General features: G+C 37.0%; 2 protein-coding genes across 2 annotated transcripts; both read right to left on the reverse strand.

Annotated features, from left to right (window-relative positions):
• Positions 1-650: 650 nt before the first annotated feature.
• siva1 (SIVA1, apoptosis-inducing factor) lies at positions 651-3,874 on the reverse strand. Its single transcript, XM_028001522.1, has 4 exons — positions 3,657-3,874; positions 3,283-3,465; positions 2,063-2,216; positions 651-939 (listed from the first exon to the last, which is right to left on the reverse strand). Exons 1-4 carry the CDS (start codon positions 3,775-3,777, stop codon positions 891-893), a joined length of 507 nt encoding a protein of 168 aa, XP_027857323.1. The 5' UTR covers positions 3,778-3,874; the 3' UTR covers positions 651-890.
• Positions 3,875-4,888: 1,014 nt separating this feature from the next.
• adss1 (adenylosuccinate synthase 1) lies at positions 4,889-11,769 on the reverse strand. The gene is made up of 13 exons (XM_028001695.1): positions 11,453-11,769; positions 9,489-9,591; positions 9,345-9,407; positions 9,211-9,261; positions 9,065-9,131; positions 8,871-8,978; positions 8,709-8,790; positions 7,591-7,717; positions 7,354-7,508; positions 5,651-5,775; positions 5,449-5,546; positions 5,215-5,364; positions 4,889-5,047 (listed from the first exon to the last, which is right to left on the reverse strand). The coding sequence occupies exons 1-13, from the start codon at positions 11,639-11,641 to the stop codon at positions 4,995-4,997; spliced, it is 1,371 nt and encodes a 456-aa protein (XP_027857496.1). The 5' UTR covers positions 11,642-11,769; the 3' UTR covers positions 4,889-4,994.
• Positions 11,770-12,503: the final 734 nt, after the last annotated feature.

A 12,503-nucleotide genomic window follows, 5' to 3' on the forward strand; every position in this document is an offset into this window, starting at 1 on the left:
AAACAGCATCTGGAGAAATCAACAGCAGTTGTAATTATGCTGTTTTAAGTTGCTAACAGGTGTTGTCCTGTTTGTTTTAACTACATTGCTTTAGTGCAGTCAAAGCCTCACAAGCTAAATCAGCAGATTGTATGGAGAAATGTGACTTTCACATTCTATTCATGGCTCCCCAGTGTATTCTGTTGACCATTTCTCTGAGAAACAGAAGGGCATAGCACTGTTAGCATCAGAGTAATGCTGGTCAGAACTGGAGCAGAAACTGGAAATTGTAACGTAAAGGTTGGTAGAGTCTTAGCGTTTCAAATTACATTGATGGGTTACAGATGGTTTTTCCCCTGTGTGGTAAATAACAGGCAGAGTCGTTTTAAATTCCTCTGTAGGGTGTTGTTTAGCTAGGGGTCCAAGCTGCTGCTTTCAGATTACTTTTCTCTCTATGTAAACTACCAAATAAATAAGTATTCACTCAAACTCAAATTTGAACAACAGATTTCAATACATCAATACTTTTGTTGTGAGTAGACTTTGTGTTATGCAGTTTTGGAATTTTAAAAATGTAGCAAATCATTCTTCTTCAACTTGTGACTTTTTGGTTTTTTTAAAAAACATATCTAATATTTGTAAACAAGAACTTTGAGACATCAATTTCCAAATTGAAAAATTAGAACATATGCTATTTAATGCAATACCAAGTCAAAACATAAAATTTACAAAGTAAAATAGACTTAATAAAAACATTCAAGTTTAATTTCAGTTCATTACAGAATGAAACACATATATACAAGAATACATTTCAATCATAAAAACAAGTTTACACTGTAATCTTTGTAATATCTCGTGGGGGCAACTTTACATGATCAAGTACTCAATCTGATCCTTCCTGTTGGTCCTTGTTATGTTGAACAGCTGCAGCATAGCACTTCATCGTATGGTCCACTGTAACTGGAATGAAGAGGGTTTAAAATGTTAAATATCAGTTGATAGCTGCTTAATTAGTCCAACAGAATTAAACATCTAACTTTCTCACTTCAGTTTGGTTCACTAACACAAGGGTAAAAAAGCTGGAGAAATATGAATCATTTAAAGTACAATTTATTGAAGATATCTGAAGACTTTATGATTTGTGAAGAGTTATCAGCAACAATTTAAGAAAATACAGTCAGCTTCTGGTGTTTTATCCCTTTAATGCAAATCAAGCATGAAACTCAAAATATATTTATTAATGCAAAATTGCTTATTTCAGATCTCAAATTAAAGCTAAAATAATTGAGTAAATCAATGTTGTTAAATAGCAAAGATAGAAAAATGTAAATTCAAGGACCAAAGTAAAATGAAAACATTTAAAAGCAGCCTTGGGAGGATTGGTCTACCCCTTCTGGCAGTAAATGTAATGACAGTCATGAGAATATGTAACATTTATCTGCGGCCCTCAGTGCCTACTTACAGAAATGCCATCTAGTAAAAGTTTTATTAACAAACCTTTTTTGAAACTCAGTGTAAAATATTTCCGGTATACTTACAAAGATTAAAGGTCACTCTGATAGTTTCTACCATTACTAAACACATGTACAAAAAGGCATTTTACACCAACATATACAGTGTCCTTAATAAGTATCTGTAACCCTTTAACATTTTCATATTTGGTCTCATTTAACAAAATAACCTTTTCCACAGTTATTTTCTTTCAAAAATGTTTCTTTTCCCACATTGTTCCCATAAACACAACAATGGCTGCTTCTGGCCATACTTTGGTAGGTCTGCAGTTGTGTCATCCTATTCCCATTTTCTCAATGATCTGTGAGCTCTTCAATATTTGAGATTTCATTTGTTCCTTTAAGTTTGACATGACCTGCCTGTCAAATTTTTATCTAAAGCTTTTGCAGATTAATAGTTTTTATACCAGGATAAACACAGCTGGACTGTTGGACCTCTACAGGAAAGGTCACTGTTACAATCCCATTAAATCCAAGAAAAGTCTGTAGTTGTAATGTCCAGATAATTCAAGCAGCATTAAAACTTTTGCAAGACAATGTACAAGTAAAGACAGGGGAGAAGTTAAACTTACTCTATGATGGTGCAGATGGAGCAGCACAGGCTGCAACAGCTGGAACATTGTCTGGTACAAGAAGCACAAGCCAGTCTGTCACACTGGGAACACAGCGTCCTGGAACCCTGATTTTTATGACAAACACAGCAGTCTGTGGGAGCCGCCGGCACACCTACATAAAAATACACCCATTTAGGCTCAGACATTAAAAGCTTGCAATCTTGCAAGCACAGGCCAAGCCTGACATCTGCTGGCACAAAGCATTAACTGTTTAACAATGTTTCTGCCAGAAAAAGAAAACAGGTAAGCTCATCCAAGCCATGTATTGTAGATATATTATTGGTGTAATACATATTTAAACAACTGTGTAATTACTTAAAACCAACAGAAGTCAAGAAACAATTTCATCTTGGAGTTCAGCTGAAATAATGGTTTGAATCAAAGTTAAACCCTAAATCTAAAAGCAAATGTTGTAGATCCTGGCTTTATGAAGGATCTGGTACCTACCAGTCATACCAGTGAGGGGAATGTAGAAACAACAACAGATGTGGCATTAATTACATTTACCACTACCATATTCCTTCAAACCGCTGGGTGTGAGAAGAGTTCACCTTCCTGCAACTGTGAAGCATTTATGGATCGGAACATAAAGCGCCTTTAAAAGTCAGTAGTGTTTGGATCAAAACTTTTACTGGCTTTTTTGTTACTGATTTAAAATAAGTATGGTGGCTGTAGTATCTGCTTTGTCCAAATTGTTGCAGGTTAATGTCTAATATGTGGAAGTACTTCAAGTTAGGAGTCAAAAATTGGATGCTTGGGCACACAGTTACGAACCAAACTGCTCTCTGTCGACAGTAGTTAATAAAAACACAAATTAGAGAACAAAATACAGACAACAAACAAAAGTGTAAATGCACAATCTTTATGCATTTAAAAAGTGCATAAACAAAAAGATTGTGGGAGTCATGTATTATACTCTGCTTCAAAAATGTACAAAACCTAAACCATTCTTCCGGTTGCATCCTCTCTGTTTCAGGCTTGTTTTGGTATAACAGGAAACCTAACTATTGTGCAGGCAGCATTATAACGGTTATCAGGAAAGTTTCTCTGGCCTATGATCTAGTCCTGCACCACGTGTATTGCGGATGAGATGTTGTTCTTCACAACGTTTGTTTAAATATTTAAAATTGCTTTGCTGTGCATAATTTTTGACCATGAGACCAATAGTCTGAACTTACCTTGTACAGCATGTGTTCTTGTGAGTTTCCCATCCTGCCCAATAAGTGTCTGTCCTCTCAGGAGTGTCTGACTGCATGCAGTGTGTTGTTCTTTAAACTGTGAATCTGGGCACTTCTCCTCTCCAGACCATATTTTCCCCACTACAGCTTTCGCACCATTGAAAAGCAGGTTCTTTGTCTTTTCTATAAGAGACAGAAAGGGAGGGGAAGAGTAAAGCAATCATACAAGAGACTCAACCAGCTGTTTAACAAAAACAAGTGCGTAAACAGCAGCTGCAAATGCAGAGAACCACAAGCAAATGTGCGCAACGAAGCTAACACCGTGGCTAACAGGGAGCAACAGCGATGGTCCGTGGTCCACAACCATTACTTACCGTATATTTCTTGCCTATATTTATTTCCAAACACTCCGTAACTGTTTATCTCCCGCTGCCCGATATGTATTTTGTACTGGGAAGAGAAGGATTCAGGAAAAGGACAAGTTCGTTTGGGCATTTTAGCTGGTAAATGTGCAAAGTTCTCTGTGTATAGCTACGCTAACACCCCCACACTTGTTTATTGCGGGAAAAATGGCAGGAGGCAGAGAGCAGCCAATCACAAACAGCAGGTTATCGTCACGTGACAACAAAACTCCAATCTCAGATTGCTGCTCTTGTACCACGTGATCAACTTTTAAACCCATTTAAGGACATGATGTTGCATTCCGGGACCGTAGAAAATGTAGTAAGTGATTACGCTGGGATTTTTTAGCTTTCAGTTCTTTTGAGAAAACGAATCAAAAACAGCCTACAAGAGATTATTTTATTCTAAGCTTTAAACTCCTTTAACACTGGAAATATTTGGAAACTGAAGAGCACAGCTTAAATTTTGAACATAAAATTGTTTTAACAGTAGGGGGTCAAAGGCAAGATGAGGAACATTACTAAAGTAAAGCCAACAACCAACAATTAGCCTAAACATTTCTCAAATAAATAATTCGTGTCAAATACAAATTTGGCGTTTGTATTTTTATACTACCAAATAGTAATTGAAATATATTATATTTAAGGCACTTAAACTTGAACATTTTCTTTTAATTGTATGTATAAGACCAACAAAAGTAGGCTTAGGTTGTGGCTTAAGTGAGAGGAAAATGATTTGTAGTTTGGAAAATATTTTGCAAATAGAGTTCTGAAAAATGCAGCATTTGTATTAATGCAGCTGTACTCAGTTACCCCTAAATTTTAGTGCAGCCAATCAAGCAGTCAGAAATAATCTAATTAGTAAATATTGTCCACCTGTTTGTAATTTACTTTCAATATTAATACAAATCTACAAAGATGTCAAAGCTCTGTTAGTGAACAAACACTTTTATCATCAGGCACATCAGGAAAAAAAGTTGAAGGGAAGTTCAACGTAGGGTTAGATTATAATTTAGTTAGATTATAATTTAGTCTATCAAGCTTTGGAAATCTTATATACATATACATTAGTTCAGATAGATAGATAGAAACTTTGTTGATAGCTTTGAAACCATTCTTGTAAGCTTTATATTGCTGCTCATTGTAGCACCTTCAAAACCGAGTATGTTTGACTGCCTCAGAAAACACTTGATCGACACATCTCATTTGTTGTATACACATCTTTTTTAATGTTTTTCAAAGAGAACATTTCTTTGTGGCTAAAACATGCCCCTTTGTGCCAGTTCTTTCTTCCGTGAGTTGTATTTTGGTTTAGAACATCTGGATCATGCACTCTCTGGACTTTCCAACACCAACCCACTTGACTGGAATGAGATAGAGAAACAGATGATCAAAAGGAGCTATAAAAGTCATCATCAAAAGCTGAATGAATTTGTTAATTGTGTCTCCTACTAGACGACATTTATTGTTAATCTTTGAACTCCAGTGGAAACTGAAGTTTGGAGATTTAGGATTTTCGCGTCAGACATACTGGGGACTCCAATGTGGTTCTCAATGAAACGGATGTAGTTCTGTGCCTTGGCTGGGAGATCATTCCACTTCCTGGCTGCAGATGTGTCTGTCTTCCAACCCAGGAAGGTCTCATATTCTACCTCCACTTTGTGCAAAACGTCCATGTTGGCTGTAAGTAAAACAGAGCAGGCATTCTCAATCTTTAGATGGGGTATTGGAAAAGGCAATGTCATAAATCTTTTCTATTTATTACCTGGGAAATGAGGGATTCTCTTCCCACTAAGTTTATAGGCAACTCCGACTTTAATTTCATCAAGCACATCCAGAATATCAAGTTTTGTCAAAGCAATGCTGTTGGACACAAGGACACAACAAGCTTAATTCGAGCCAGTTTTAGCTCTTGAAACAGTAACTAGGATGGTGTAAGACTACAAGTGTATTCTCATGGTACTCACGCAGTAAAGCCATTAATCATATGAGCATATTTGAGAATGACAAGATCCAACCAGCCGCAGCGCCGCTTCCTTCCTGTGGTCACGCCAACTTCATGACCTCTTGTCTGGAGTAACTCTCCAACTGCCTGCAGAGAACAAAAAATAATAGACTATTTTGTTATTTCAAGGACTTGAATGACGTCAGTTTAAATAAGCAGTAGTTACTTTCGCAACATAAATAGACGAAAATGACACTAATGCATCACACATGCAAGAAGCTGATTTGACATCCAGACCTTTAACTCTGTGGTCAGTTGCTGCAAAAGGTAACATAATTCTGACTCTTACAGTAAGAATATCCTTAACCAAGAATCTGGCCCTAAATTTATCCATAAGAATATGTGGTGTGAGAAATCTGACAGCTGCACCAGCCGAAATAAACTGTTTACACAATTACAGACTATACGTGTCAGACTGAAAATTCCAATGCTGGCTCATATACTAAGGTTTTCAAAAGATAGTTTCATACTCTTACATTTTCTATCACACCATTTCTGTACCTTAAAGAAATTTAAATGAAAGACTGATGGTGCAATTATTTTGTCTTACTGCATTGAGCTAAGAGTAAAGCAGCTTTAACCACCATTTACCAACCAAAATGCTCTTCAGATTAAGGATGGGAATGTTGCAGAAAGAAACAATCTGTCAGCTGCTCTGAAACAAAATTTGTTTTTGCTTATTTGTATGTCCAGTCACTTTAGAATTAGGTAGCAGTTAGAAAAATCAAGGAAATTCTCCCTTTTGGTAATGACATGAAGATGGTATTGCATTTGAAGAAAGCAATTTGGCCTAAGCAAAAGAAGTATTTCCCACTTTCTTTAAAAAAAAAAGGATTCCAAACTTCATAATCTTTCATTCAACCTCTAAAATACTTAGACAGGTCAAGCCCAAATTAGGTTAATGTACTCTAAACAGAGATTAATAAAGACGTTTTGAGGTTTGTTTGTTTCCTAGCATTAAACATTAAGACCACCTTAGATTGTAGCAAGTATTAGAGCAGAACTATGAAGCTTAGCAGCAATGCCCCTCCTCCACCTGTTGCTGTGCACTGCCAGTCAGATGACTGAAATGAGAACTTTCCTCATCGAGACAGATACATTTTTCTGTCATAGAATGTGACAAAACAAACACAGGCAGTTGGATGTGAAAACTAAAGAATTTCCAACCAATACTAATATTTAGGTGATCCAGATTTACAGCTACAATTAGCAAGCTATGAGCAGCATGCTTGTTACATAGCCAAGTGCAGGATAACTATTTCAGCAAATTGTCCAACTAATTAAGTTGCTAATATCAGTTTGCTAGTTTTGTGTTCCTTTCTAAAGAGCACAATTCCTGATAGGTGTAATATTCTGCATTATGTAACAGTAAAATAATTCAAAAATAAGTGTTTTAGAAAACATTGTTGCAGCTCATAGTATAACTAATATCCAATGTTGTATTGTTTTATCAGCAATAGAAATAATTGCTCATTTTGTTTTAAGAGATCATGAGATTCAGCAATACTTTTTTGGGTTTACATTTTTTTTAAAAAATACCACCTTCGAGTCTTTTGAGTCAAGGATATCACACTTTTAGACGCGAATACCCACATGGTGCTAGCAATATTAGTAGAAACAAATTTTCCCAGATAGCAAATTATTGATGAAACATCAAGGTCTTACATTTAGTTGTTCTGTGGGAAAGGCTCCAATTCCCACTCTGGTGGTGTAGGCCTTGGATACACCAAACACATCGCCAATATTGAGCGGCGGGATGCCGAGTCCAGTGCACACCCCTCCCACGGTGCAGTTTGATGAAGTCACAAAAGGATATGTGCCTAAAAAAAATGCAGCATCACTGGTCTTCACTAAAAACATGCTATTTTATGTGTTCAAGATTACTTTGGAATGAAGTTTTACCAAAGTCAATATCAAGAAGAGCAGCATTGGCCCCTTCAACCAGAATCTTCTTTGGAGGTCCATGAAGAGCTTCATACATGTAATAGACTCCATCTCTGACCATTGGGCGCAATCGCTCTGCAAAATCCTTTGTGAAACAAGACACTTTTATAGTTGAAACAAAAGACTTTTATAGCAACTTTCAAAGTTGGAGGGTATGAAAGTTGCATGGTACTGTTCATTCGCTTCTTTTAAAAAATGTGTACATTACAGATACCAACTGAGATAATCATGGTGTTTTGCAGTATTAATACTTTCAAAAGTATTAATACTTTCAAAAAGTATTAATACTGATTAGGTGGCCAGATGGAGTCCAATAGTAATCTTGGGAAAAACACCAAAACCCAGAAACAAGTACATAATTGAATTGTATTTAGGCATGTTGGTATAGTGGAAGATACAAATCTAAATCCAATAAACAAAACAAAACAAACAAAAAAAAATCATGCTCTTCCTGAAGATGTTTTAAACTTGCACAATCAAACACCTTTTGGATTAATGTTTTCCAAGTGCCCACATATAAAAGATTAACTTATTCGATGTTAGAAAGAGCTACTTTTACCATGTTTGTGAAATATCGTCCTAATTTCTGATCTAAAGATCTGATCCTATGATGGAGGGTGAGGTAGGGAGTGAGAGACATATTTAAGAGCAAAAAACCCCAGTGCATATTATTGTGTAAATAAATAAATTCATTAGTGGCTATCCTTATGTCATGTCATGACCTCTTGGAATTATCTCAATTTTTTCCATATTAAAACCAAATAAATCAATTTATTTGTGAGTTTAATGTGATTAACCAATACCAAGTGAGCCATAATCCTCAAATGAAGGGAAAAGGATCTATGTTTGTGCTGCATTTTTATTTAGAGCAACAGAGTAAAGGAACTGAATATGCAATGATCTATTGTTTTGTATTTGTCTATCTCTTAAAGACCTAATGAAATACATTGAATAACTGGTAAAAGGGATGAATTTGTATATTCCCGTTGCCCCATAAAATATAGTAAACTGAAAAAGGTTAAGGGCTATGAAAGATTATGGATACTTTTGCACGGCTCACAAAATCCCACACCTACCTTTAGTTTTTTTAGTTGGTCATCAGCATCAACTGTCAAGGAGGGATACATGGACTGATAATGATGCACAAGATTCTTAAATCTGAAAATAATTTTCAAAATATTATAATCCATGTACATAAAAGACTTTGACATGTTGGACTATTTTTCTTTTATTGTTACCTGGTGGAGAAGTCGCTGAAGTCGCCCAACAGGTCACATACACGCAGCCCAATGCGAGAAGCTTTGCTGGAATATGCTGGACCAATGCCCTTTTTTGTTGTTCCAATGCTGTCATGGAAAATAAGACACAGAATTAATGAGGATTAGAACAGATTAGTAACATATCCAATTCTGATTTTCCTTGTATTCCTTACTTCTTTCCTTCCTGTGCTTGTCTTTCTGTCTCCTGTAAGCCATCAACAACTTGGTGGAAGTCAAAGACTGAGGGGAAAGATAAGATTTAATTCTGTTAGACACACAATTATTGCTACAGATAGTTATCTGAAGGAAATGTGCCTACCAAGGTGAGCTCTATCTGAAACTATCAGTCTCTTCTCCCAGCCTTTCAGACCTGGTCATGGAATAAAAATCAGATCTACAGAGAACACAAAACCATACTTCAGACTTTTTAAAAAGTATTTTTCAACAAAATACCTTTCTTCTCATTTTTATCTCCCTCTTCAAACAGTCCAGGTAGATGTATGACCACTCCATTACCTAAAGGAATCAAAGGAAAAGACTCAGTAAAGCTGAGAAGGGTGTGGTTCCTGAAAAGACATAAGAGTAAAGCCTTGTTACCGATGAGTGAAATGCCTTTGGTATTTATGATTCCACTGGGGAGAAGGTGGAAATCATACTCTTTGCCTTCCACTACCACCGTGTGTCCGGCATTGTTGCCTCCCTGTAACAGCAATTGTAAATGTATGGCATCTTGCAAATATATTCAAACTTCATGAATTCTGCCACATTTTGTCATGCTATAATCAAAAACGTCACTCTTTTTTATTGGGATGTTATCTGATAGGTCAACAAAATGTAGTGAATGACTGTAAAGTGTAAAATGGAAGTTTTTACAGACAAAAATGTAAAGGTTTGTAATCAGCCTGTGTGACCCCTAAACCTAGCACAAACAATTCCCTTGCACCTAATTACTAATAAGCACATCTGTGTGTAATTTAATCTCAGTATGAATCCAGCTGTTCTAAGAGAATAGAGAACAGCGAGGAAGCATCATGAAGATGAAGGAACCTACCAGACAGGCCAGAGATAAAGTTGTGGGAAAGTTTAAAACCGGATTGGAATATAACGCAATGTATGAAAGTTTGGAAATTTCTCGGAGTAATCTTCACATGAAAACTGTTTGTATCTATGTACGAGTGTGGCGCAACTGAAAATCTACCAAGAATATCCACCTTAACTGATTTGCTGGGAAAGGAGAGAATTAATCCAATGAGCAGCCAAGAGATCCATGCTATCTCTGGATTAGCTGCAAAGATGAATAGCTCTGGTGGAGGAATATATTTTGCCATTTTCTTCCATCATAATTGTATACTCTTTTTGGGATATCCAATTATAGTCATAAGACATCCTATATGCAGTTTTCCATTGTCCCTACTGAAGACAAACATGGGGAAGAAAGTCCTCTGGTTAGATTGTATGGAAATTGAATTTAGGAAATACATGCAAAAGAAACTAAAACTGGAAATTATTCTCAGCACAAAATCTCTACTGTGAAACATGATGCTGGCAGCATCAAGGGACGCTGGTCATAGTTAGATGGTAAAATGGATGACGCTACATACAGCACATTCAAAAGATTTGAGACTGGGGCAGCGATTTGGCTTTAAACTGAATAAGGACACCAGAGATACAACTAAAGCTTCCACGGAATGGCTTAGATCAAAACACTTAGAATGGCTCAATCAAAGTCCAGACCTAAATTCATCTGAGAATGTGTGAAGAAAATTAGATTATTGTTGTCCATAGTAATTATGGAATTATGAATGTAATAGAATAGTAAGTAATTATATACCATCTTTTGTTGGTCTATCGGGTAAATACTCATAAAATATCCTCATTGAGGTTGGTGCTTGTGACATAAAGAAATGTGAAAAGGTTCAGTGGGTGTCAATACATAATACTAAATTGTTACATCAGAATACTTAGTGGCAATGACAAGTCTCATATTTGGGAAACATGGTGACATTTTGTAACGACCAAGCTTTTCCATAACCCAATTTAACAGGCTTGGCACTCTGCTCTTTTCCCCCACTAGACTGGCCTTCTCACATATCAAACCAGCCAGAGAATGTGACCTCTCCGGCCCGGAGGGTGGGGCTCTAAATCTTGCAGAACACAGGGTACCAGTTCCTGACAGTGGAGAAAGCACAACACCCCAACTGCTGAAAGGGCTCCGTGTACGATTGACCTCTAGAGTGTTGTGTGTCAATGTACTTGGACAACAAACCTGTCCGAGGTTACATTTCCTAACTATTTGACATGAGATGGATAGGAGGTTCCACTTTTTGTTGCATTTAATGGCATTTGGTACACTTGCCACACATTATTGTTAAATCAGTTAACGAACAATAATAAAAACTTGCTAAAACATGAGGGTTCCAGAAAGCACAACTGATTTTCAGGTGTTTACCAGTCTGAACGTCAGTGCCCGCTTTTATTCTAAGATGTGCAAACCCTCCTTCAAAAAAATGGCATATGTCACTGAAACCACTATATAAGAAATCCCAAATTCTGATATTTACCTGGCATCGGCAGATAATGTCAGCTTCTGTGGCCAAAAGGTCGACAACTTTCCCTTTTCCTTCGTCCCCCCACTGCGCACCGAGAACCACTGTCACCTTGTTCCCCGCGTCGTTGCGCACTCGCTTCTGTCCACCCGCTGACGGCTGGTTCTGGGTTTTCTGCTCCTTGGACGACCAGTTGAGCGACATAACGACGCCTGCTTTAGTCTTTCAGTCTCAAGAAGACTAAGCTGTCTCCAGAAGAGGCATTGCCATATCTGTAACTTCAGAAGGGGTGATGTCAGAAGCAGACGCACAGAGATACGTAGCTCTCCAAGTGGTTTCCACCTCTGCTCAAAAGCTTTGACACAGGGGGAAGCATGAGGGAATATTCATACATTTACGAGCATGACTGGCAAAGATGCTTATGCAGTAGGCTAATATATCTTCACACTGAAAATGCAGAAAAAATATATTTCTCTGAGTATATTGATAAGGACAAAAATATATATTTTTAATCGCTTTAAATTTAAATAATTATACCAGTGGTATTTTGCCAAATAAGCTTAATGTCAGACATTTTTATGTTGGTCTTACATTTTGAAAACTAAATATTCATAAAAGTACTATTTTTAATTCGCAAATTGATTCCTCTTAAAGCTTGTTTATGAGCTGAAACATTCAAAGAGTGGCAAAAGTGGAAACCCGAATGCTGTGTCAGGATAGCGGATTGGAATATCCTGGCTGTGACTGGACTCGGTTTTACAAAAGCAGCAGCACATAAGTTACCACGGCGATTTATAACCGCTAGCCTGCGCCAGACCAGGTTAACAGTCAGGTATAGTTAAGCCTGGTGTCACCTGCTCAGTCAGTGGTCACGCACGTCGATCAGAAACCAATGGGTTTCGTCAGTGATGTCATTTTATCTGTCTGTTTTAGTCTTTTTATCATCCAGTATTAAAATACCACTGATTAATTTTCAAGTATTAAATTGCTGAGAGAAGCAAAAGGTTTTGTAATCAAGTCAGGCCTAATAATTTGTAGCATGCCGCCCTGAATGAAGAATGACACT

This window comes from Xiphophorus couchianus, chromosome 19, assembly GCF_001444195.1.
Source record: "Xiphophorus couchianus chromosome 19, X_couchianus-1.0, whole genome shotgun sequence".
Taxonomy (NCBI): domain Eukaryota; kingdom Metazoa; phylum Chordata; class Actinopteri; order Cyprinodontiformes; family Poeciliidae; genus Xiphophorus; species Xiphophorus couchianus.